A 27,863-nucleotide genomic window follows, 5' to 3' on the forward strand; every position below is an offset into this window, starting at 1 on the left:
AGATCTGATGTGAAATGAAAAAGTTGGGGCGGGGGGGAGAAGTGACTTTGAACTACTATTAGATATTCACAGAGAGCACTGGAGCTTGTGTGAGCACTTAGTTACACTTACACACACACACACACATTCTCACATACACTGGCAGAATAGAATATGAGAGCATTGCAGCACTGCTTGGATGTGGCCCAGCAGTTACCGCACTGATGCTTACTGCAGCAGACGGGAGTGGAGGCTTGACAGGAGCAGAACAACAGTGAGAAAGAGGCGGAGGGCAGGAAGCTGAGGACCGAGCAGAGCCAGATGTAGACACCGGGCGGACAATGTTTAAATCGGTGACTATAAATATCCCCCCCTGCAAAAAAAACTAATCAAAACAGGAACTGGTGTGGGGACTAGGTTAGGAGTGTGACATTTTAGTGCTAGATGCTAATTCAGCATGTCTCGCTCTATGAGGCTGTTGCTGCTGCAGAGGTCTTTCGGCGATCACATAAAGTCATCGACATCCAAAGCTCTCGATATGCTCGGCAAGAACACACGAGAGGGTCGACTTGCAGGTGAGTGACGCAGCAGTCGTAAACGCGTGTGTACATATGTGTACGCGTTTGTTTGTCTTGCTTGTAAACTAGCACACATGCTTGCTATTTACTTTGTGCATGCTGGTGTCAGCTTGTCCTGGATGGACAACAGGAAGGGGTAAAATGATTTGTGATCACCTCAGAGAGAGAGGACAGAATACACTGCAAGGCATCTGTAATGTGAACTGGCTTTTCTGATGCATCTGATCACAAAACCACATTTCATGGACCTGTGCTGTTGCTGCTGCTGCTGCTGCTGCTGCTGCTGCTGCTGCTGCTGATATGTACGGGCATTTTTAAGGATATCATATGTCATATTAGATTACATAGTTTTCTGCTGTTTGTTTTTTCATGCATGGATATTGCAGTGGTCTTATTGTCTCTCTCTTCTTCTTCTTCTTCTTCTACCACAGATCTCATGTATAACTAATGAGCTGTGAGTCCAATAGAAAAGACTCCATGGTGAACTAGTCCAGCAGCTTGGCTTAAATAATAAAGACAGTCCTCCATCTTAGAAGAACAAAACAATGGATTACCAGAGATATGACTGGGAAACATTTCATGGGTTCCGGCCTTTTTTCAAAGCAGGTAGTGATCTTCTTATGGCGTGTTTCCAACGAGTAGAACAGTACGTATTTTGTCACGTTTCCATTAGGAATATTACCAAAATAGCCCCCAACCGTTCCATTTTTTGGTACCCTTCCCTTGTAGTACAAGAGTAATGGTTTGGTACAGGTGGACCTCCCTTGTTACCGATTTTTCTTCTTCCACGTAGTCTATTCTCATACATAATTTGACGTCAAGTAGAGAAAATCCATTGTTTTTCCATTGTGTTGTTGTCTGTTGTGTTGCGTTAAATGTCATCCGTTGTCGGCGCAGCGGTACAACGTCATACTACAGCGCCAAGTAAAGGTGCAGTTCTCAGTCGAAACGCAAGCCTTTACCGTACCATGATGGAAACATGGCTATAAAAGGGTTAAGACTGAGGCTGCGTCATGTTTAAAATATCGACACCCTTCAAGTCGGTGCAGGTGCTGGTGTGCCTCCTTTTCACAGGAGGGAATAGAATGTACCTGCTGAATCTTAAGGTCAGCGCCCTGTGGCCTCACCTCCCTATTGAAGTGAAGGACACCACATGATGAATATCCACCACCAAGCACAGGTCCAGGATGTTTCAGGCTGTTGCAACATAGCTCACTTGTCCCACATGAAAGAGAGAAGAGTCAAAGAAATGGGTCAAAGAATTATGACGGGATCTAATTACTGCTCCCCTGGTATGTCACTCATTACTCCTGTTTCCTGCTTGCTCATTTTCTTTGAGTTGTAGGCAAAATGTTGTCTGTGTCTTTAACGGGACAGTTGAAATTATTGTTGTAGTTAAAGTCATCACTGTGTGTTCCTGGCTTTAAAGAGCAGGGACATGTTGTACGATACCAAGGTAGTTGTAAGGCTGCATGCACTTGACTACATTTTAGTTTAAAAGGATCCGACTGCTGTCCACCCTACCCTGGTATGTTGAAGCCTTGGAAATGGACATTTGAGAACGTTCTCTAGTTTGATAGAGTTGTATGCATGCATATGTCCAGTGTACATGAGAGTACAGTTTGTCACCACACCAGCTTGAATTACCATAACCATTGATCCTCCTGACTCCATAACCTTTGAAGCTCTTTTGTCATATTGATTGATGCCATGCATTATAAAACTGCTGAAGTTGAACATGACTTTGAAGCATCTACAATAGTACAATGATTGAACATGATGCTTGATCCTTCCTGTAGCTAATGCTACGCATCACGCACTCCAAGACTTTACGTCAGTTCCGTGCGGCGTCACACGTCATGCAACCTTATAGCTTTGTTTACATTTCCCACCCTTGTCATATCCCCATGATCACATCACACTTTTATTATGAACATGTTTGTGACTAAAGGGGATAAGGAGAACAACGAGTTTGTCCCACCTGTCACTCAACGTCTTTGTGCTTGCAGACTTTCGACTGAATTGAACCCTATCTTCTTAGAGATGACATCTTTAAGGTGTATGAATGGATGTCAAGGGGCCGAAAAGCATCCTTTTTTCCCCCTGATCCCTTCCTTAAGGCCAAATGTATGAAATTCTACCAAGGCAGTAAGTGATACTGCACTGTCCAAGCACATGATTAATCGTTTTGCGATTTTCTGTTTGCTACAGGGAAAAAACTTTATCCCCTCCCTGCAACTATCAGATCCTAGAGTTGACTGTGATTCTTCTAATGCTGTTTCATTCCTTCACTGCCACTTCTTATTTCCCAACTGACACACGCTATATATGTACAGTCCATCCCTTGCCATGTGCCCTTGCACTTAAACCAACTTACTTGACCTGGATTTTGCAGAAATGTTCCATTTTATTTTTAATTTTTCAGCAATTCAGGGCCATTTTTATGGAATTGTGGGGGTTTTCTGTTCTTTTACATCGTTATTAGCTGCTTATCTGTATTACTTCCTTCCTTCCTTCCTTCATTCATTGATTCATTTATTCATACTTCTACCACTTTATCCTCCAAATCAGGGTCCTGTGGGACAGTCCATCACAGGACCGCTAAATTTAACAGTGCGAAACATCAACCGTGTGACCCTACTTATCTGGAAATGTCAGTTAAACTCGTGTTTTATGTGTCTTTTATTTAATTTATACACACTTTTTATGTGTTATTTTTGTTTTAAAGCAAAAGAAGTGAAAGACAACTTGTATTAAAGAGTCCTATGTGACTGCATAGTGTGTGGGTGTAAGTGGGTGTGGGTGTGTGTGCCTTACAACTAGAGAAAATAAAATACACACTGCCTGCATTTATACTAACTCTTCGTGGAGCCACAATTTAGTGCCAAAGGGAATACCAAAATTGCACTCCACTACCAAATCTGCATTACCACACCCTCAAATTATGCCACTCCACCGATCTCGCTGGGCACAGGTGGATCTTTTTCAGACCGCATAATAACTGCTTCAGCACAGGCACACAACAACCTGCCTTGTACCAAATGAAAATGGCAACATGTCAGTGGGTATCCAACGCAGCCAAAGTGTTTTGTACCCTGTGACCCGAGGTCCATCCATAGAGTCTTTGTACTCCCAGTAACAGGGGTTCATACATTGGTTTGGTCAAACATAGCCAAACATAGACAGTCGTGTCTCTTTTTTTTTTAGCAAAGATGCCACTGTTGAAGCTGCGCTGCAGCTGGGGCAGGGTCATAAAAGCCAAAACACACTTGAGTGCAATATGTCAGGTCTCTCCGTTGATTTACAGAATCTTTATTTTCCTCCTTAAGTACAAGTGTTGGAGCGTGAGTGTGTATTTTGTGTCTTTGTTCCCCTACTTGTGCATGAGTGCGCGTTTGTTAAACGGCAAGCAGGTCTTTTCTTTGCTGCTGAAGGGTAGGCCAGCGGGAGGTCCATAGACACGTTCTGCTGAACTCGGGGGGCCTAGCCTACTGTTGAACCACACAGATGTCCTGGACCTATTGTGGGCGCTACTCGACTCTGCAGGGACCCAGCAGGACCATTTCACGCCTCAGGGATGCTCAAAGAGGAAGTCAGAAAAAGGGGGGGGGGGCACCACTGTGGTATCAGTAGAGATCTCAGTCAATGAAAATGCAGCAGGCAACCATGTAACAAATTAGCTTCAGCAGGATACTTTCACTCTTAGTGGGCCATTCACAGTCACTGTGTAACAATGCTTTAAAAACACACATAGGGTGGAAAAAGGCCAGAAGTGTTTTTTAACTAAGGTGCATGTGGCGTTACTAAGCAACCACACAATTGGTGCGCCATGTGAACGGCCCCAAAAGTGGACAAGTTCAATTAGTCAGTGCCTTTTTAGTGGGACTAAGACAGTGATTAATTTTTCTTTATGCCATGTATAGTCCGACTGAAGTCGAGGTAGTCTTAATCGGACTAACATACCTGGATAATGCGATTCATAGTCCAATTACTGCTGCATGTATGCGCTTAGTCTGACTTGGCGTTCTGCGCATGCACCAAAATTTAGAAGCACAAGGATTTCACCATTCACTGTTTGTTTTTCTGTGATGTAAATGTCAACAGGAAACTGATTCAGTATGCACTAGCTTATAGAGAGATACAGCACCACCTACAGAGTTAAAGTCAGATATAATCGGACTTGGCAAATTGTCCAAATTGCCTGTCTTAGTTGGACTACGGCCTTACCTCGATTAAACTGCGATCTTGAATTAAATGAAGACGAACACAAATGAGAATGAGGACAGTTCTGCAGTAAAGAGTGTTTTCACATCTGGGAATAACACCATGCTCGCTAACAGCCATGATGACCTTCCTTTGCTGTTAATTTCCAGCTCATTATCCTTTGGCTGTTTGTCGGAACGAGGCACATACTGTGGTTTTCGCTGCCAGCATCCAGCATCTGCTGAGAGATATTTTCCCTCTACATCTTGATATCAAATTGGTCTGAAAACCACTAGACTCACATTTTTGAATCTTTTCTTGGCGACCCACAGCACATCCTGCTTTTGATGTTTTATCATGTGGTTATGCCACGGGTTTAATTCGGGTACCTTAAACACATTCTGTTACAGCAGCACAGAAGTGCCTCTCATCTTGGCACATGATGTTTTCAGTTCGCCTTCACATGTAGGTCAAGTCGCTTCGTTTTTGGTCTATACATAGCGTCTCGTTCTTTTATCGAATGAATTGAGCCACTGTCGACTTTCATGCCTGCATCCTGTTCTGTCATGAAGACATAAACAGTCGTCCAGATAGTGAGCTAGAGCTTACTTCGGGTCATATAGCGACTCTTTTACTGTGTTGGCGTGCATGCACGTACACTGTAACAATATAGGGAAGCTCAACTCGACGCTATATGGGATGTGTGCCAAGGACATTCTGTCATTTATGTTTCTTTATTTACTTTGTTTTTTCCCCCATGTACTTGGTTAAGTTAAATTATGAAAATACAGTGAGAGAAGTGAGAACAATTTCTCAATGTGGAAGCAGTGTGTTAGGGCAGAAAAGCTCATTCTTGACCCTGGAAATAGAAACTCGGTATAATTTCCTACCTTTTTCTAGAGATACTTTTTTTTGCACCATCCATTAGATAAAATAAAAAAAATGTCTGTTTTAGCAAAGTGGTCTTTCCAATGGTCTCAGCCAGAGCCAGATTTATGTGTTTTTTGTGGATTTTTCTACAACTTATATTAATGTGATGCAAGATTTGTAAGGTTTCTGAGGTCTTAATATTTCGTAAACGTGTTACATATAGTGTTTGTACAGTTTCGTCTTATGGCTGATCATCATGCTGTTATTTAGGCGACCGGCAGTCACTTAAAACTGACCTGTCAGTGCAGTGAGGGAGACATTTTATGATTGAATTAGAGTCCTTCAGTGCCGTTTCTGTTCAGTGATTTAAAGCCCCCTCGTTTCTGCCCCTGTGCACTCACAAGGCCGCTTGTTTCGATGACTCTGGAATGTTTTGCTAAACCCAGTGACTCCAGAAAGCTCGCGCCAAACTTGTTTACTTTGCTTGTTCGGCTGCACTCCCTTCGTCCTTCATCCTTTCATCACTCTCGCTTCTTCATACGTACACGAACTCGGTAAATGCTTCTTTTGACTCGGTCAATACAAGAGCCCTCACTGTGTCATTCATCCAGGCATCTCTGATTTGTCTTAAGAAGAATTCAAGACCGTGAGGAGAAGTTTTATATCAAGGAAGCTGCTTTGGAGTTAGCAAATGAAAAGTTAACTTCTCATCTCAGTCTGCTATGAATCATCATTTTCTGTGATTTCTGATGGTCTTTGCCCTCATCATCACTCAAGTGGAACATCTACAACATTTAGCAAGATCAGTAGCCCACTTGATGTGTTCCACATTCTTGACTCCTCATTGTCCCGGCGCTCAGTGCTCATGCATCACTTACTGCTGCTGGAAAGTAATGTGATTGTTCGTCGCAGAACCTGCGCAAACACTGGGCTCCTTCACAGAGTCAAAACATCCACGTATAACTGAGCAAGAACAATGACTTTGCTCTTTAAAGTACCCACTGACTTCGCATGGCAGCAGGGTGCAGATCCTCGCTGAGCTGACACTCGCAGAAACCCTCGGCTTGGCAAAGCTCAGGATTCCCAAAAGTGTTGTGCGCAAATATTTGCATATGCTGTGGAATTTACTCCTGCCTCGGCACTGGAGAATGTCTGATTTCACACAGTCCACTCCTACACCTTTCCTCCCTCTGTCAGCAGAAATGGTGGAAGTGCCGACAGAGACGTTCATTATTAGCTTTCACTCTTAAATCGAAAAGCTTGAGCTTTTGGTGGTGCTACGTTATAGTAGACGACGACTGTAATCGGTGTTGTCAACGCGGGAATAAAGAAGGGAGAAAAACAGATGTAGGAATAAACTGTGGCAGTTGACCATGCATGGTTTAGAAACATTTGCAAACAATGAGGGTTATTGCACACTACATTAAATATACAAGTATAGCGGTAGCAGCCATTATAAAAACACACATTTCATCAGCATCACATTGTCACTGGTGCCTTAACGATGTACGACTGTGGTTTGGTGATTTGTGGTTTGATGATTTCCTAAGTCTGACTTAATTCCAGTTGCTCCACAAATGTGGGATACATGGGGCGGGGACGGGCCCTGAACAGAAGCACATGGCAAATCCAAAATGCTCCTAAAGGGACAAGAAGCATGGAGGGAAACGATTTAGCTCTGTGATAAAATGATGGTTCCCCCTAATGGGGGGGTGTTTTCAATATCTTAAGTGAGGATAAATGCCAGAACAGGAACTTTCATGATGATGAATCATGGCAAAGTAAAACCTTGATAGTGTGTGAACTCCTATGAAGTTTATTTTCATGATGAGATGGTTGAAGACACACGCTCAGCCTTGTTGTACCTGTCACACTTTCTGATTGCAGTATCTAACAAGACTCGCGATCGAGACGATAAGAAGACGATGGCGTAGCGACTCGTCACTGGCCATTAGTTGAAAAACAGTCGCATTCTCCAAGAATCTTTTCCAGATGCTTGCTGAGAACAAGGTTTTGTTGCCCCATTAAAATGGGTCTCATCTCTGGGGGATTTAACTGCCTCTTGGTGTGTCTAATCTCACTGTATGTTGTTTGTTTACTCCCAGATGGCCTTCATTTCCTGTGTGTCTGCTGCTTTTTTTTTTGCAACCGGTTAGCCATATTCAATTTACAGCAGTCAGTCAGTTAATCCACAGGAAATTTTGGGCTAATCTCATTGGTGTTTTTGGTATTTTTTTGACTCTTCGAAGGCAGTTAATTGGTTTTGGAGCAGTTTGTCTAGATGAATTCTTCCATTGTCCCTGTATTATTAGTCTAAAACTGGCAAAAGTAAGTTCCATAACTAAACAATATACGGTAAAACTCCTCGGCCAGCGTAATGGGTGCCTGAATGAGCCAAGGAAACAAGGGAAAAGAATGGCATTTTGTTGACACGCCACCTCTTTCACATGTGAGACCTGGTTCCTGTCCCTTAATTTTCTTCAGCTGCACCAAGGCTAGTATTCTTTATTTATGAGGCGGTTGACAGCTGCTGTGGGTCCTCAGGAGTTATTTTATTTTTTTTCCATTTCCACACATTCTTTCCACTTTGCATTCATCATTGCGTTCGGAAGAACTTTTAAAAACCCTGAGAGCTGAGACCATATCATCGTCCAAAATCAAATAGCTACAAGGACCTCCTCTAAAATGAACCTCTTAATTTACATAGTCCTCCAAGCAGTTTGTTAGACATGATAAAGCATGATCTAAATGTTATTACTATGATATATATATATATATCATATGATTACTATGATTTGGAGAGTGCATTGGTAACTTGCAGATTAGAGATCCATCTTCTTAAATAACCCCCTGATCATTGTTTGAGTATCCAAAAAAGTTCCCATACCAATTTTGGGTGGAAACAAATCTTAAGTGCTCAGTGCCTCAGCCATTGTTTAGCTAATGTAACCATGTGGCTGTTATTTAATGGAAAAATACTGTGATAAAATCTCCGTCTTAAGAGGTCTTAAGATAGATTAAGGACCATTTTAGCCATGGTTAATTTGAAATGTGTTCATATTTGCACGCATATTTGAGATACCGTTTTTAAAGTGGCCAAACACTGACTTCCATCATCTCTCTTTAGACTGATCTACCATTTAATGCATCCCCCCGTTCGAGAGGTATAGCCGGTGACCTTTGACCTCATAGTCACTAGGAGATCGTAACCCCTTTGCTAAATCTAAATGAGTGAAAACAAGGCCACTGGCTGAGCGTTGTCACCCTCTGTGTTCAGGCCAACCTCCACTTTAACTCCTTACAGCTGGTAATGGTACAGGCACTGAGGCGCTTAGCATTAGCATGTTGTCTAAGTGACACTTTGACTACTTAATGTCTTTTGTGCATGTGTGGTTGAGGGTCAGGGTCAGTGAGCATCACGTGTGTCCAGCAGTTCTTGGGCTAAATAGCGTAACAGGTCACAAAGTTTCCCTCCTTTTCTTGAAATGAAGTTGTTGTTCGCTCACTTGTTATAACGCACAGTGTAGAATCGTTAATGTTCTTGGGATGGTTTGATTTCTCGCCGAGATCATGTCGGGATCCTCACTTTGCCTTGTGTTTGCGTCTGCCACCTTTCCCAAATAGCTTTCATTTGAAACTCGATGAATGGTAAACATTGCGGGTCTCTTATTCTCTTTGCCTGTCTTTCTGCAGGGTCAATCTAGCCGTCATGTGAACCACTTGAGTGGCTCTTACCCGTGCGCTTGCACTGAAATGTGAGCTAGAAAAGCCCGGCTGTCTGAGGCCTCGTGAGCATGACAATTCTGAGGATCGAGTTCAAAACCTGCGACTGAATAATGCCAGAATAGAGAAACCCGGCAACCTCTTCTTGCCTCATTGCCTTAAAGCCATCTGCACTAAAAATGAGGAAGCAGAAGGGCTGTTGTCTTGTGTTTATGGTTCTTAAGGCCAGAAACTTTTCTCTTTTTTGTTGTTAACCCTGGAGACAAAGATGTTTTTTGATCCCTCTGTGGCCATAACATCTTGACACAAGTATTAAAAGGACTTCTTGTCCTCTGAGAGAATGGGGATCATTGTTTGTACAAATTAATCTTGTTTGTGTCGTGCACCAGAATCATGTGAGTTCCCTTTGATGAAATACAGACGGGTATTTTAGTCCATAGTTTTCGGGAGGCTGGAATTTATCTCAGTATTAATTGGATGCACAATTTGTCGCTCTGGTTGCAAATCCATTTGCAAAACCTATTCTAGCCATGCTAATGGTGACGCTCCTGTGATGACAATGGTTCATTGCCAAATGTGTTTGCCCACTCATATTCATTTTTAGGAAAATAGAGTATAATACAAAATGCCTTTGTGCACAAAGCATGAAATAAGGGCATTAAGTGCAGCAGAATTGCTAAAACTCAACTTTAGTGTGCCCTAGTTACAAATCCTCAACTGTGCATTAACTCCTAATATTATCTAATCTAATAATCCTAATGTCTGCATGGAGCTTTACTTTATGTACACCGGATAGCGTGTGAAAATAATAAACTTTTCCTCTTCAACATTATCTTTACTTAGCTGTAGTTTGTGATTAGTGCTAATGAGCAGATTTGAACCTGCTAAAATAAATGGATAACCTTAACAATATGGCAGCATACTGATGTTAGCCTTTAGCTTAACGAGAAGTGCAAACTGCTGACAGAATTATGTGTCATCTCTATCCTCAAATCCCTGCCAAAATTAATAATAGGTAAGGACCTATAGAGCCTAAGCTGAATGCCTCAAATGATCACAGCTGTCAGCACTTTTCAACAATAACATGCTCTGGGCTATTGCATTTAAAGACCCTTAGTCATTTTAAAATAAAAAAAATGCATTTGTTTCCTTTGGATTCAGTCCATTCGACTTTTAACGACTGTCGGTCCTTCCTTTCCTGCTCCTGTCGCTGCTATTTTTTCCCGTTTTTAAGTTTCCTGTCCACTTCTGTTCCATCATGTCTTGGAAAGATGAGGGGTCTGGATAAACAAGAGAAGGGTCAGTGATGAGAGCCAGAGCTCAATCTGTTGGGCATATGGAGGTCCTGTCACTGCTGCCAACCTCCAGCTGGATAGCATTAGTCCCCCCCCTCACAGCTCAGGAGTCAAGCTATCATCCTCCTATAGGGGCCATTGAGGAGCAGTGGGATGAGGGGGAGACGCAGGTCTGACTGAAACTCCTGTTCATCTTACTGCGCCGCACCCTCACCCTCAAGACACATTAGTGTTGTCCATTAGTCCCAAAAGTAAATAAACGACTATGTGTAGGATAGACTAGCAGAATTAGGGGGTGAATGGGGGCCCAGGGCATCAGGGCTAATCACATCAAGTGTTTTAGAAAGTGGCCAGAGAGGAGATCTGCAAATATCATGGGTGCTTGAGAGAAGAAGATGGAAATTGGAGACATCTTCTTGTATATCTAATGCAAGGTAATTACATTTGTTTGACCATTTAAAGCTAGTGTGGTAAGGTTTTGGTGATTACAGGCAGGGATGAGAAGAATTTACCCCCATCATACTGCTGAAAAACCCAGTTTTTAAGCAATAGAATTCACCCCTGAAACATGTTTTTTGAAACACTTCTTTGTATTTTCACTGATACTCCAACCCATTTGCAGCCACCTCGCTTTACTCACGCAATGTTCCCATTTCCTCTGTCTTTATTAACATGTGCAGTGCAGGAATGTTGCCAGGTGACACAAGACCTAAACACCACTGTGCTGAGAAGCACAGAGAGTCGTATGCGGCTGACGTTACTCACTACAGATTTAAGTAGTCCTACTTTGCACATCCAGGGTTGCCACATTCTCCTAATGCACCTAAAATCCCTCTATTATTTGTCATTTGAGATGCCTTGGATTCTTCAATGCTGTATTTGGGTCAGCTATGCTCAAAGACAAACATTTAGATTTCCCAACCAAACCAAAGGTTCTTCCTCCATAATAATCAAAAACCCAGTGCTTACAAAAGAGCTACCGTAAAATATGTCAGACATCCAAATAAACTTTTGGGTGTTTGTAGGTTTGCACAAGAGTGCACGAGAAGGGCATTTTGTCACATGAGGAATTAATCAATATCCACTGGCTAAGAGAGGCTAATGAATAAGAGAATGATCAGAAATCCTATAGCAGTGATTCTTGGCCTAGTAGCAAACATAAGGGAAGATTGAGTCACTTGTTTATCTGCGATAAAGAAATGAGAAATAGTTTTCAGGCACATATTTGGGTCATTTTTCTTTTTGTTCTGTTTGTTCAGAGTTATCATGGTGTGACTGACCTTTAGCTATCTCTCTTTTATCTGTGGTAATGCGCTCTCATCTTATCTTGAGAAAGAAATGGCACAAGATGCAAGAGTTGTATGAAGTTTGGAGCTGGTAGAAATTCAAAACTGCTCCGTGCACTTCTGCTAAAGGAGCCTCCGGATCAGTGATAATCTCCCTCCTCAACCTGGTTTGTGTTTGTCATGACAGTCCAGATGTCTGCGTGATTTGTCACGTGGCTCGCTGCAGGTCAGGGTTCAAAGGGGGTCATGGGTCACAACAGGGAGGACTAAAGCGTCAACTTCCTGCATTACTCACCAGCTGATTCTGCAGAGAAAGGGAACAGGACCTTTGGATGTTGGCCTTCATATGTTCAGGACTCCATGACTAACGTCAAAAAACTGGTGTAAAGAGGTGTAATTTCACACCTCAGGTCCTATTTCCGCCAAGCGGTGCAGTTCAATGTGTGTTTAGCCGTGTTGATGGCACACTTCTGTACGGTTTGGAACAGTGAAGCCAGTACCTTTACTTGATAGGTAGGGGTGTGCACTGTGCCTGATATGTAGTGTGGTCTTGTACCGATGCAGCCAACAACGTACTAGGACATAGAACGTGACAACAGGAGGACATCCAGCAGCTTTTTTTTCTGCTCGGTTCGTGGCTGTTTGTCTCAACAAGACGTCAAGCTTTGTATGGAGTGACACTTTTCTGTCGCCCAATCGGCTGACTGTCGTGGGTCTCGCTCCACCCGTACCATACCGTACCATTACTCTGGAACAAAACGTTTGGGGATAGTTATTTTGGTCGTATTACTAATGGAAACGCAAAAAAAATATGTACTCTATCGAACCAAACAGTGGTGTAGTGTGGTCTACAGTAGTGGGTATACTGTCAGCTCGGGTTGCCAAACCAGCAGCACAATAACCTACAAAAAAACAAATTACATTAGTATAATTTCTGTCAAAAAACAGAGTTGATATGTATGAATAACCATATTTAAGTGGTTATACCAAAATCCTGGCCTTTTTGTAGTGGGTATACCCCGTATCCACTGGAACCAAACCACTCGGTGAAAACGCGTCATTTCCGTTGGCGTACCAAGCACAGTGTCCCAGCTGCTAAAGAGCGGCGCTAGAAACACTCCAGTCCATTGACTGGTTGTGTTCTTCCGTGCAGCCTGCAGTCTTCTTTTAAACAAAGCTCGTCTTCTTGTGATAAAACAGTCACATGCCAAGTAGAAAGGACACGGAATGCTGGATGTCCTTCTTTGTGTACTGTGTTCCTCTTCTTTATGGATTTTACTGGCAAGCTACACTGTATCACAACTGCTATGACGACACACCCTTTGTGTCTATGCCATTTACATATCCGGGCCTAAACACAAGCCAGATCCAAACGGCTCCATGACAAGCTTGGTGGAAATGAGGCTTAAGTATGGACATGCAGGACATAAAAGATAATAACACACCGCTCCACAAACAGAATAATACAGGCGTGCATCCACAAACATCCGCCCATGTACCAATGTTTTCACCCTGATGTCATTTGCCCACATATCGAACACCCTTTCATCCTCCAGGGCTCATCATCTCATTGCAACTTAAATCTTGCACCGGAGGCCCCATCATTCTTTGCTGCTGAAAGGTTGCTGGCACGTGTTTGACATGCCAACTCCTCTGACTGTATGCCAGCTCCAGTCCTATAGAGAAGTGTTCATCATTATGTAAGACAAAATTATGCATCGTTGTCATTCATTTGATTTTAAAAGAATTATAATCTGTTATAATCACTTTGAGGCAAAATCCACACAACTGCCTGTTTGTTTAGTTGCTGTTCTTAAGCCTTGAAGCGTATCACATGCTCATACTCATGTCATAATTTTTTTCATGTCGGGATAAGAATGTTCTTTGTGGAAGTGATATTGAATGTTGCTCTATAAATTCACCTGCCAAAGTGTCCGTTTGAGTTTTAACATTTGCATCCTGTGCAGAAAATTCAGCGCCATAGGCTTGCAAATTAATACCAAAGTGCAATTATTATACCGCGGTCGGTGTGGATCAGGAATTCGGGAAATTTCCGCGTATTTCGACACAGCTCAAAATGTTGCCGCGTGCTCGTTTCACGACCATATGGTTGGCATCATTAGACACTTTCCAAGTATTCATGTTGGTTTCCCAAGCAGACCTCCACCTCTTTAAATTCTCAGAAAAATGTGGTCTCACACACACACACACACACACAGTGACTCTGTTATGTGTTGATATGCTATTTTCACTACTATCAGATCCTCTAAAAATAATTCAAACCAGTTTTTTATTCCTTTCATTTAAGGCAAGTAATGACTTCAGATTGAGCTGTGACATTAGTGTCAATAATCAATCAACCAGTGAAAAACCACTAGTTTTCACGACATTCTGAAGTTGGAACAGAGGTTTCAATTCATTTTAAAGCCCCTCGTTAACACACACACAGAGTGCAATATAAATAGCATAAATAAAAAAAGGTTTATAGCATAAATAAATATGTTCCTTTTGTTTCCAATCGCCTGCTGTTTCTGCTCTTCCTCCTCTTCCCTCCCTTTCACTGCCTAAAGCAAGCCATCGCTAATCCACTTTCTCCATGCATGACTAATAAGAACAATATGACCCAATAACGTGGAGCTGAGAGCATGTTATGTGTTCATTTTAGGGCTTCTTTATCTCGGTCGAAACATTAGAGAGGGTTGCCTGTCGATTGGTGTATTACCTGGAAATTCAGGTCTTTTTTAGGCTCTAAGTACATGATGACATCTGTGTGCAACGCAATCTGTGCACTGTTGTCTTTGCTCACGTGTATTTGTGTGCGTCCATGCTACCTTCCACCTTCTAACCTCCGCTGTTTGCTTTAGTATTTACCCATTAGCGTTGGCCAATAATTCTCCCTGCCACTGTGGCCAAAAGCCAATGTTCAGCAGAAGCCCCATATGTTAGTGCTTTATAACTGTGTTTTAACTCAAGATGTTGGCGATGTTCAAGCGCAAGAATTACAGCCAACTGAGTAAAAAAAATGTACATTTTATCCAAATTATAATGTATTTATATACACGGTTGGGTTAGCACTCTTGCCTTTGCAGCAAGAAGACCAGGGTTTCCTGGGTTCAAGCCCCCGTTTGGAACAACTTCGGAACAAGGGCCTTTCTGCAAGGAGTTTGCATGTTCTCCCCGTGTGTGCGTGGGTTTTCTACGGGCTCTCCGGCTTCCTCCCACCGTCCAAAAACATGCGATGTGGGGATGAGGTGAACTGGTGACTCTAAATTGACCTTAGGTGTGAGAGTGTGAGTGAATGGTTGTATGTCTCTATGTGTGGCCCTGCGATGGACTGCCGAACTGTACAAGGTGTACCCCGCCTATCGCCCAATGTCAGCTGAGATACACACATATATATATTTACACGTTTTCTGTCGTATCTACCATGTCTTAACGCATACTATTTGCATATATATAATTCATATATTCTTCCCAATTAGAAACCATTGTGAATTCTAAATCCACCTAACTTTTAAGTACTTCCTAAGTATGGAAGTAGACTATCAGTGTGCACTGCACATCCTCAGTAAAATGTCCGCGGTTGACTTTTCCGGGCTTCAGTGTTTTGTTGTTGTTGTTGTTGTTGTTTTCGGGAGTCTTTCCGCAGCCATTGCTGCTGCGGTGAACAATAAAAAAAAATTTAAAAAAAATTCAGAGGATCCAACAGAACGGACCACACCATCTGGTTGAAAAATATATATGTGGTGTAGTACAACACGCATTCATTGTTTGTTGAAGTGTGTGTGTGTGTGTCTCTATTGTGATCGCGGTCAGTCCATCAAAGCCCCCGAAGAGGGTGTCGGCGAGGCGTTTGGCCCCGGTGCTGTCTGCTTCACACTTCCTTTGTTTGTGTGTTTGTGTGTATGCTGGTCCAAGCCTGCGTCTCCCTGTGTTTCCTCTCCACCATTGTGTGTAGAGGTGCATTCCCTCTCTCCCTCTCTCTCTCTCTCTCTCTGTCTGTCTAATCAGTATCTTATTGGGCTGAACCCCTAAGACTATGGATGAGCTATTTATGGAGATTCCTGTTATGGAAAGACATCTCCCTAAAAACACACCCTCTCTCTCGCTCTCTTACAAGTGCACATACTGTACATAGACAGCAGCTAAAGTCATTATCTCAGACCACATCAGTGGAGGCCAGAAGACTCATGTTTATCATTGAGGACAATGAATTCGATTTAATTTTAAATCTCGTGTTATACAGGAAATTCTGTCCATAAATGCTCCACAGACACACACAGACATGTTCGTCCTTTATTTCTGCACAACGACGACGACCGCTGTGACCTCTGTAGAGTCATAATTGCGTTATCTCTTTTGTCTCTAAGTCTTTGTTGACTATTGCCTCGGGCGTTTGGCGTGCGTGTTGGACTGACACGTCCGTCGGCTGACCCTCACCTGGCCCCGCTGGTTTGGGGTTAGGAATGGTAGAAGAGGTGCAGTGTGCAAACCCTGGGGCAAGCCCCCAGAGGGAGGGTTCTTCATAGAAGGGGTTTGTTCTGTGTCATTCACACACTTCTGTGTTTCTGTTCTTCTGTTCAAAAGTTTGGGGTCACTTAGAAATGTCCTTATTTTTGAAGGAAAATCACTTTTTTTCCAATGAATATAACATTTAATGATTCAGAAATACACATTGTTAATGTGGTAAATGAATATTCTAGCTGCAAACGTCTGGTTTTTAATGGAATATGTACATAGGTGTATAGAGGCCCATTTCCAGTGTTCTAATGGTACATTGTGTTTGCTAATGGCGTTAGAAGGCTATTGGATGATTAGAAAACCCTTGTGCAATGATGTTAGCACAGCTGAAAACAGTTTTGCTGGTTCTTTGACGAAAGAAAAATCATTATTTCTAATCTTGTCAATGTCTTGACTGTATTTTCTATTCATTTTTGCAACCCTTTTGATGAATAAAAGTGCGACTTTTAATGGAAAACACACAAAATATGTGACCCCAAACTTTCGAACGGTAATGTCGGTGAACACAGTTCTGTATTTCTCTCTCTTATCATGTTTCTCTTCATTATTATTCTCCTTCCCCTCACTTTCTCCGTCTTCCTCATCCGGCCCCTCCCCTCTGCGTCTCGGGGTCAAAGGTGAGACTGTAAAGTTTACAACCTACAACAGTAGCTTCACTCGGCAGAAACGCCACAGTTTTATTGAAATAAAATCTCTGTGGTTTCATTTGTTTTTTTTACACCTGGATATTTTTTTCTCTTTAAGTGACTATTTAGAACGGCTCGAGACGGGAGTAAAACGTACAATGATTCATGAGATAATCCATTAAAACTTCTCTTTCAAAGAAGATGTTACATTTAATACCAGCTCAAATCCCCTTGTGTACGTCTGCGGTAACGCTGAAGCATCTCCTCATTTCCTCTCCTTTGTCCAAAGCCCTTATTATATGTGTCTATTTGATCCTGTATGTACAGTGCATCACCGGCTGCTCAATTGCCGGAGACTGACACGCTTTGATGATTCAAAATAGACACACTCATTTGCCCATGAGCAACTGGCAGCGGCGGTCGTCTGCGTGTCTGATCTCTCGCAGTTTACCGCACACGTTCGTCAACAACCGCCGGTATTGTTTTTGAGTTTATCGCCACAAAACAAAAGGAAAGTGTGATCCCTGATCGCTCTCATCCCCAGCGCCGGGCTGTTGACCCGATCTCAGTCGAGGTTATAGCTTCGGGTTGGGGTGAAACCTCTGGGTGGTCGGGTTTTGTGGCACGGGGGGGGGGGGGATTTGGCCTTGTTTGGTAATCTCTTTCTCTATCTCTCTGTGTCTTTTTCCGCACACAATCTAACAGCCCCCTCATTATCGCTCTCCCTTCCTTCAGGTTACAGATTTAGGATAAAAATGACTTTGTTTTTTATGATGTTAGTGCTTATCAGGTGACATATTGTAGTGAAACTTGACTATAAAACTGTGTTTTCTCGCTTTGAAACATGAATAATCTGCACTTTTTTAATCCCTACACTCTTAGAAATAGAAGTTCTAGTAGAACCATATAAGGTTTTTCGGCTTGTCCTCATAGGAGAACCCTTTTTGGCTCCAGGTAGAACCTTTTTATTAAGGTTCCACCTGGAACCCTTTTGGAGGGTTCCACCAAGAACCCTTTTATTTTCAGGAAAGGGGTTTCAAAGGGTTCTCTGGATCAAAATGGTTCAAACCCTAGCCCTTGTTAAAGAACCGTTATTTCTAAGCGTGTATACATTGTAAAGCATCCACATGCTAAAACAATGTGGAGTACTGCATATGATTCATAGAATGCCCCCTCTTCTGAATACCTGTGGTTAAAGGACTCATGATTTTTTTTGCTCGCTTTAATAGCTGACAGCATCTTTTTGGGGTGAATCACGTGTGACTCGTCTGTCAGCTGGAAGCGGCACAAGAGCCAGAAAAACAGACATTTAACATTAGCCAGGACTTACTGCATCATTCTTTCCTTCCCTGCCACATGGCCACTTCTCTGGCTTTCACTGGTTAGTACTTGTGTGTGTTGCCATGGCAATAACACAAACTGATGTCTAATAGTGATAGTCATTGAGAAGACTGTGGAAAAGTAGATGAATAATCGGCTTGGATGGAAGGAGAAAGTGGAAATTCACGCCTCATGTCTCACCTGTCATTTTAAATCATACATCCAAAACCTGACTATTCTTTACTACCTTAAATACCTTTTTCTATGCATTTCCATCAGAGTATGAAGTGTTGAATCTGCTCCTCCTATGCAGTAAACTAAAGGGAGGAAAGGTTTGTTGTGATTGCAGAGTCAACCTGAGCGTGGTGTACGTGCGCCATGGGCAGTGGAGTGGGCAGGGGGGTAGAGAACCATTACCATCGCTGCAACTGTTCTCTTTTCAGACTTAACAAAAGAGAATCTCCACTGTTTTCTAATGATATGCAAACTCGGTATCAACCACTGGAGCTTTCTCTTTTCCAGGAGATGAAATGAATGAAGGGCAATCCTCTTCTTTCTTTTTTTTCCTTGTGCGTAATAGCGAGAGATATATTGAAGAAAAGTATCATGGACAAAGACGTATGAGTCACGTGACTACATAACACAAAACATTCATGGACAGCACGTTCTGGCTCACATTTTACGACTCCATATCTCTCACTTTTAATCGTTTAAACCCGTGTTCCCCTCATTAAGAGGCGCGGACGTGTGTGTGTGTGTGTGTGCGCCTCCTATCACAGAGTGGAGCGGCTGCCTGCCTGGAGGTGGAGCCACGGTGGAGCTGCCCATTCCTAAAGCTTGAATCACACACACACACACACATAGCGCTCCATTCACATTCCTACCCGAAGACCGCTTCATTCAGAGGCGCACGATTTTGGAAGGAGTTTGGGGGGGAGAGAGAGGATTGTGGAATTCTGTTTTTTTTTTATTACTGCAAATCGATGCGTAACCATGGATCTACTATCTTGCGCAAGCGTCAGAGGACACCTGCAACCCGCCGTGTAGTCTGATTTCTTTTTCTTTAATGTGGATTTATCATGCGCCATTCGTCCTAACAGTGGAGCAGACCTGAGCGGACAGTCGGAGTCTGTCGGAGCGCAGCCAGGAGCGCAACCGAAAAGTTTAAAAAATGATATTAACACGTAAGTCGTTGTCATAACCAATAACTTAACTGTGTTTGTATGCTGCTTATGGTGATGGTTAAATCTGTGTCCACTTTTGCATTCAGGTTTCAGCTAAATCAACTAACTGGCACAATGATTAATATGTTGTGTATGTGCTCATTTTATTATCAAAGAGTGGAGATTTGCTTGAATTTTACCTCCAAGTAAAACATTCTCTGAGTCGCCTTTATGATACAGCGCTGCGGGCTGTCAGATAAGAAATCTCCCCCCGCTTTGCGCGTATCCCCCCCGTCTCCAAATGTCCCCAGTCCTGCCCCGAACTCTTTGAATATCCTGTTTGAATATGTGCGGACGTTTTCCCAAGTTACCTACGAGGACTAGTGGAGGACACTTTCCCTGTTTTTTAAAACACTCTTTGGTCCAAAACGGCTCCTTTTACGCACGCATCCACGACCACTCGAAGGTTCCGAGTAGGATTAAATGAAACTGTGATCAGTCTGTGGCAACTAAAATGTCCTTTTTACGTCGTATTTAGATTGAGAGAGAGAGGGTTGGGGGGGGGTATGGTCCCACTCTGCACTTCAGACCACTTCAGTCTGGGCCAGTTTGTTTTAACTGTTTGAGCCTTTTGCTTGACTTCCCGACCTTTTGTGGTTGTGTCTTATTGTGGCTGTGGAAAATCCAGTTTTCTGTCCTTCACTTGGCAGACCTCACTTGATTTGTGGCCTTCAGCTCTCCCAACCGTTTCAACTGTTTGCTGCAACACATGGTTCCTTATCAGCTGCTTCAGGTTTGTCACAGATATGAGCACAGTTGGGATTGGTTCAAGCCTTCATAGTGTACAGGGATTACAAACTTCTTCACAAGTGTTTAATCAGCCTTTCTTTCAATGTAAAAAATTGGTGTGTGGCAGTAGGTGGTCAAGCTGGGACAAAGACAAATGAACTGCCATGATTCATCTGTGTGACAGGAAGTAAGCTGAGGCCTTATCTGAAGTTCGACATGCATCTGGCGTGTTGTTTTCTTCACGTCCTGTGTGAGGAGACGCATGTGTTCTCAGTGCCGTTCATGTGTTCCAAGTTACAGATGTGGTCTGAATTGATAGCTTTTAAGGGTTCCCTACAGGTAGGGCCGTCATCTGAGGCCTTGACAACGACCAGTCACCTGATCCGTGATTCCACAGCACAGTAAATATGTCATCACTGGTGCAGAGAGGACCTTGGAGTTAGCTCTGCGATGATCCATCTGGACCAGCTGTGTGTGTGTGTGTGTGTGTGCCTGCGCCGGCTGGTGGTACATAACTGGAATGGGCCGTGGTAGTAACCTCGTTGTGGTGGGTGTGTGCGAGTTTTTTGTGTGTGTGTGCGTTTTGCCAGGGCATTGCTTGAGGCCAGCCAGATGGCGATACTCCTTGGCACCGTGTCAACTAGCCAACAGCTTGGTCTTCTCCGCGAACCAAGCCAGCTGTTGTCAGCCATGAAATCAAAAAACATGATACCCCGTCATGAGAAAAAAAAAAATCTGTCATCCTCTATCTTTGCATTCCAGTAGAGCACCAGAAGGATTTTACATTCGTCACAATATATATTTACCACCAGTTGTTCTGCCTGGTTTCATACACACACAAGCTGTTGAGAACATTGTGAAATACTTTAGCGACGTCTTCCTCAAGTTCACGTACACATCAACAGATTGTCCTTGTCGCGGTTGCTGTGAAGGACAAGCACCGGCAGCGTTCAGGCTCCCCCTAGCATTGCTTGTTGTAGATTACAGCTGAGCCACATAGTCTGGCCTGGTTTATCACATCACCTGTCTAGACCCACTTCGCAGCTCCTTCAGAAAGAGCTCTCTCAGACCTGGAGCTGATAAGAACCCTTACATTTAGCCTTTTGGGTTGTTTCGCAGTCAGCACTCGAGACCCTGGCAATGATCTGGTCATTTCAGATAAGCCGCCCTCAATTGACAACAAGTTGTTAATCAAGCATTCTTCTCAAACTCCCTCAAACTTCAAAGACTCCAGCTCCTGAGATAACTGTATTCTGACTCTTGACCTCCAGTTTGCCATGTATGGAGCAGAGCCTTTGAGTCGGCGTAGCAGCTCCTTTGTTTTGCGAGCTTGCTGACACACTTCCTCTGGACCTGGAGCATTCAGACTCAGCCATGCTTAGACCCTGCTGCCTCCTGTGATGGAGGGAAACTCTGGCAGGCAATTGTGAGAATTTCCTGTGACAGGAAAGGAGAGAAGAGAAGGGGGCAAGCAGTTGAAATAAGCAGGGAGATCAGAGGAGATGAGGGTGAGAGCAGAGGAAAGAAAAACAGAGAAAGGGCCATAATGGATAATTTTAGACCTCCAAACTGACAAACTTATCCCCGATTGGTCACTCAACAGTTCAGCCTTGGCATAGTTATGGTTTTTACCATCATCTTATTAGTTATCTGTATAATCCGGCTTATCTTTCTTTCACACTGAGAAACAGTTGCTTTTGCTCATTCATGTCAGAGAGTTTTCATTCCAGCCGAGATAATCTCACTTCTTAAGCCACCCACTTGGATGGAATCTTGACTAAATATTTGAGAAGACTTTATTCAGCTCTTAGCTACACATTGATGTGACTGTCATCATGTTTCAGGAGCAGAATTTTTGGCGTGGTCAGAGTTAAGATTCATTGAATAATTTACTTTACTTATGTTTTAGCGATGGCTCATATTCTGATCTAGAATGACTTCATTTACCTGGAATTTTATAATAAGTCTAAGAAAAGTGGAATAAGATGGATCATGGACGTGTTGTTCTAGGAGTAAACTACTGCAGTATTTGCTGGAACATTTAGTATTTTCATCGCCCAAGAAGTCGACCTTGAAATCGCGGCGCTACTCTGACTCCTTTCACTTTTCTAATCTGTTGTAATTCAGCATACCTCCGTTATCGAGGTGGAGAACGTCACCGTGTTCTACTTGAGAGTAGCTCGAGTGGAAAAGGAAAAGTTAAATTTAAAGCGATAAGTGTTTTTTTTTTTTTTTTGTCAGTCAGACATTTGTACAGTGTGGGCTTCAAGGACCTTCGGTAAATACACACAATCACCAGGGCCTGTGTTTGTCTTGGCCGCTTCCCCCACGTATTATCTGGCCGGGAACAAATGAAGGCAGGGCCGGTGTTGGGTCGGCAGCCACTGCAGCGCCGCTCGGCTCTCTTCCTGTGAGGGAAGCAGGAAGAGGAAGTGAAGTAGTTCCCTGGCGAGGGCTGAGGAATTACATTGGACAGTGGGGAGGATGAAAAAAAAACGAAAAAAAAAAAACTCATGAATCTGAAATGACTGAAGCAAACAAAAATGTTTGGGTGGAGTTTTGTAGGATGACATTTTCATGACCTGGGATATTCTTGTAAGCCCCTTTTTTATTGGCTTTGTTGATGCAGCTTTTTTTTTTTAAATTGCAGATGCACATGTGTTGTTGTGTCTATGGTGGTTATTTGTCCTCCTTGCCCCCGTCCACTTCCTGCAGCCAAACAAAAGTTGCGTGTGTTTTCCTAGCCTCACTTTGAATGAGTGCCACCTGTGTTGTCAATAGCGTTATATTATTAAATTAAATCATATTGTCCACATGTAAAGTAGATTTGAAACACATTCTAGCACAACAGGGTGCATCACTGGATAGTTTCCCTCTTAAGGCACTTATTGGATCCCCTATCCTTTATTTTAAGGGGGGGGGGGGGTTGGGGTAGAAAGCTAACCAGGTGTTTGTATATCTAATTTGCATTTCAATAGCTTTACTGTCTTTTGAGTGGTTTGTCTTTAAACATGAGGTTGGTGCTCTGCAAGCACACATAGACTGGCTTGTGCACACAGACGGATACGCGAGCAAACACAGCGGAATCACACAGCTGCGCCCGCTCGCTTTCAAGAATGTAAAAGTCCCCGGGTTTCTCTGCTCTCCTTTCATTGCTCTCCAGAAATACTAGACCGAAAAGAAAGAAAGAAAATAAAAACCCCGCACAAACTTAAACATAACGTCTGATGAGGCGTGCCTCAGTTCACATCCACGAGTAAAAATAGAGTTCGGTTGTCAAATAAAAGAGCGTTAAGACACGGATGTTAATGTGTTATTTGACACCTGAGTGCACGCCGGTGTCACACAGTGGCTGCTTGCCCCTGCAGTGGCGGAGCAGAGACCCTGTCTCGATCGTGTCACACCTTGTTGTTAGTAGCTCTGTCTGCCGTCTAGGCTTGTTGTCGGTATGTAAATGCTCATATACAATGCTGTTGAACCCGCAGCCTTTGTAGCACCGGTCCTCTTCTGACCCATTTGTCTGTCTGAGGGTCTTTTACAGTTCACATTGTTTGTCCATATGGAATTTTATGACTTATTTATTACCAATCTATCTCTATATTGTTTCCATACGGACCCAAAATACTGCACTCTATAGTCAAGTCATGTACTGTTACGCTTGTGTTCTTCGTCTGGACCGAACAAAAGCATCTCCTTGATGTATTTAAGGCTCGAAATGAGGTGGAACTTCAAGTCTGGCCCTTCAAAGATAAAATAAACTACTCTGCATCACTTAACTGGTGGTTACTATTAACTCCTGCAGTGTAAGAGCCATAATGTCTGTTTGAAAGGTCTGAAGAGATAGAAGTAGAAACTTTAAACAACAGGAGCCTCTTTTCTGTATCCTGGCTAATTGGATTAGCAGGTTTTTTTTTTGCAGTCGGGTGATATGTTGTTGTCACTTTCATCCATAGTTAACCTGCGGTTCTTCCTGCCTTTGTGTCGCTGGTTTTGTTTACAAGTATTTCTCAAGGCCGTGTAACATTTGTCCTCGGTGTCATTGTAAATTCAGTGCTTGAAGGCGTGGAGACACGATTCTGTCTGCCATCGCCCTTCAGACTGCTGGCTGTCGGGGTGATGGAGCTATTGAGGTTGACGTTTTGTTGGTGGCCATTTGGCACATGTCATCTAAAGGGCTTTCACAGATAATTGGGAGATGTCCCCATGGCTCTTCTGACACACAGTGGACCTTCAACATTCACTCACAGTGCTTAGCATAACAAGGCCAAATTTCACACCTTGTGTTTAAAGGAGTTATGTAAGAGTTGGTTAGGCAGTGTTGGGGAAACAAATGTGAGAATATTTGATGATTTTTAAAGGCAGTGGTTGACATTTGAGAGATTTTAAAACTATATCTAATTTCTGTGTTTAATACTTTTGTATCTTTCGACTTTTTATTCCCATGGATCCTTGCATTTTTGGAGCCCTTAAATGTTATTACTGCAAAATTGGTCCCAAAATATTGAAATGCCACCCCTGATTGTTTTTATTTTATTATACAACCAATACGCAACATTGGGAAAACACCACCACCGGCATCTTTTTCTTCTTGTATTTGGAGACCAAACAAAGTTCCTTCATCCTGACTTCTTCTCTGTGATTGTATGCACGGTAATGCATACTACGTGCAAATAAAGCTTTATTTTTAACATTGTGCGCAAGCTTTGTGCGCATGCTCAACGTCTTCTTCTTCTTCCCCATTTTTGGTGCATTTCTGTGGCAGCGTCACGGCATCACATACAGGTCTGGCATATGTATTACAGCACCGAGTCATTTTGGGGGCGCGGGGGGAACATATTGGGAAAGCTTCCTTGTGGAACTTGGCGTGTGACGCTGTTACACAATTTGCACAAATGATGGTTTAATCTCAAGCTTCTCAAGCACATGAGAGGGAAGTGAGAGATGGCTAATAATGTCAAGGGGGTGGTATTCAATCAGACTAATGTTGGTTTGTGTTTGCACTTCTTCCTGTTTACTTGTTTGTGTGACATTTACTAAAATTGCTAGTCAGATGGGATGAAGTGTTTCCCCACACCAATTAAATGCCTTTGTTTTTGTTCTTTTTTTTTTGTAATCCGCAGAGATTGAAGCCAAAGAGGCCTGTACCTGGCTCCGGGCAGCAGGGTTCCCACAGTACGCCCAGCTTTACGAAGGTAAGTCACCAAGCCCAACCCCCTTTCATGAACAGATCCGGTTTTAATTGATTGCGGTATGAAGATTAAAAAAAAAAAAAACAGGCGGATTAAGACTCAAGTCTTGAAAAACATATACTTGTAAACACCCCAGCAACAACATTCAAAAGAGAATTCTCAAGCACACACAGCATCAAAATGCGCACATGCGTCTCTGCATGCATACACACCGCACACATTCCTGAGGAGTAATGGGTGTACTTTCTCTGAGCACTGAGTACTTTTCAAGTAAAGCCACACCAAAACCTATGCACATGTCACTATATTCCCAACATGAACTGTACTGTAACCTATATAGTCACTTTATTGGGACCAAAGGTCTTTGCCCAGTTGTTAAAACAAACACAAATCATGTTTCCTACACCCAGTTTATTCTTACAATGGCAAATAGTTGACAGTGAACGCTTAGCCCTGCATTTGAGTTTTAAATACGCACTCACGGAAACACATCAAGCGTTCTTTCCCTTCCATGTAGCTTCTACGGCACACTATAGACATACCGGTTGTCCTTACATAACTACTGATGACAGCAGAACTAAGGCACCACTGTCAACAGGCCATTGCTTGTTGCCACTTAAGCGTGAAAGCTTCCTTGTTTGAATGGAAACGTCATTGTGTTACTGCACAGGTGATGAGGCTGTTTTCATAATGGAACACAAAAGTGCAAAGCGCTCATCAATCACAGATCCGGACACATTTTCCCCTCGCGCCGTATCTGTGGGGAAAATCCACGATGTCTGTGCTGTCAAACATTATTGCCCCACTAAAGATAAGCAGACTGATAAGGCTACTCTGAGTACAGTAGACTAAAGGTGCTAGTTTTACCTGAGAAGCATTTCCTTATCATCATCATCCCCCCTGAAGGCTGAAATACAAGAATCCCATTTTGGGTTGGGTCAACACATTCCTGAACACATCTTTAGTGTCTGTCCATGCGTCGCTATATGGGCCACAATATGGAAGCTAAAAAATCCTACAACAACCAGTGCTGTGCCCAAGAGTCAATAAGCGATCCTGTTAATGAGGTCTACTACAGAGAAAGAACGAGAAGTAGAAAAGGAAGTGGACCTCTGAGCCGTGGTGGAGTACCTATTGTCATTCTTCAATCAATCCCCTGTTCTCTCCCTCTGTGCTCCACATCCCCCCTGCCTGTCGGGCCTGAAAGCTGCAGCTGTGTTTGTTTGGTCGGCTAAGACGCTACTTCCCCTTTTTTAGCTTTTCATCGAGGCTGCGTGGGGGTAAGAAGGTGGGACGGAAGATCCCGATGGGGTGTTTTCTTTAGAGTCGTATCTTTAGTTTCATCTCAGTGGCAGGAAGATGCGGACACAAATCTGTCTCTCTGTCTCTTTTCAGATGCCCTGTTTCCCATCGACATCTCTTCTGTCACCAGAGACCACGACTTCCTCGATCGGGATGCGATTGAGGCTCTCTGCAGGTGAGATTACTGAACCGTTCATACTGTACTTTCTCCATTCTTCCTTTACCTGTTCCATACTATCTCGCTTTCCTCCCCCCCCCTCAAAAAAAGAAACCATGCGGGCATGACTTCAAAAAGTCGCTGGCGATGAGATGAAAGAATGACACGATAAGAACCCTGGAGCCATGTGCTGTATCTTTTTCTTCTCCCCGTTTTTGTAGTTCTTTCTCTGTGGCTGATGGTGTTTACAGTCTCTTGTATCGTCCCCGCAAACACGATATCTCAGCTCCTATTTTCACTGTTAGATTTGCGCAGTCACGCAATCCTCACTGCCATGTCCACCTAAGGGATAAATGGTTTCGTCACCACACTTAACATTGGTTTGTGTTTGTGGAAACTGGGACAGGAGAGAATGAGGTCGTGTTGGGGGGATCATCGTGTTTGCATTCTAGTTGCTTCCCCTGCCACGTTAATTAGCATATGAGGAGGAGATTAATGGCCCTTTAATGGAGTTGGCTCCATCATCAAATTGCAACACTCGGTAATAAACCACAGCAGGTGTCCTTCTATACATCTGGAAGCTATCATCTCAGTGTCTCCTCTTTGGCAGCCTTTCACCCCCCTCCCCACAAGTCCAACTATCCCTCAGCTCCCATCCCTTCATCTCTCCATTGTTACATGATCTGCTCTAAGAGCTCTCCAGAGGGTGGACCCCACCACCACCACCACCACCACCACCCTCGCTCCCCTTCTCCAGGTGGCTGGGGAGGGGGATAAGCTTTCTGCCCCCTCCCCAGGCTCTCGTCGCCACTCCGGCAGAATTCATTCCCCGTTGCTCTCTCTTTTTCTGTGTCCCCTCTCA

The 27,863-nt window shown here is 43.2% G+C and overlaps 1 protein-coding gene across 2 annotated transcripts in view; it reads left to right on the forward strand.

The window, feature by feature from the left end:
• The window catches only part of dlc1 (DLC1 Rho GTPase activating protein), a 62,033-nt gene that overhangs the window by 23,201 nt on the left and 10,969 nt on the right, over positions 1-27,863 (forward strand). Inside the window, exons 1-3 of one of the 2 annotated variants that reach the window (XM_083909700.1) lie at positions 19,560-19,585; positions 25,474-25,545; positions 26,938-27,019. In XM_083909700.1, the coding sequence (XP_083765826.1) occupies positions 19,573-19,585; positions 25,474-25,545; positions 26,938-27,019 (167 nt within the window). In that variant the 5' untranslated portion in view covers positions 19,560-19,572. Of the gene's footprint in view, positions 1-19,559; positions 19,586-25,473; positions 25,546-26,937; positions 27,020-27,863 lie in introns of those variants that run through there. The other variant, XM_083909701.1, reaches the window with a different exon arrangement.

The sequence above is a fragment of the Microchirus variegatus genome, assembly GCF_963457635.1.
Source record: "Microchirus variegatus genome assembly, chromosome: 23".
Taxonomy (NCBI): Eukaryota; Metazoa; Chordata; class Actinopteri; order Pleuronectiformes; family Soleidae; genus Microchirus; species Microchirus variegatus.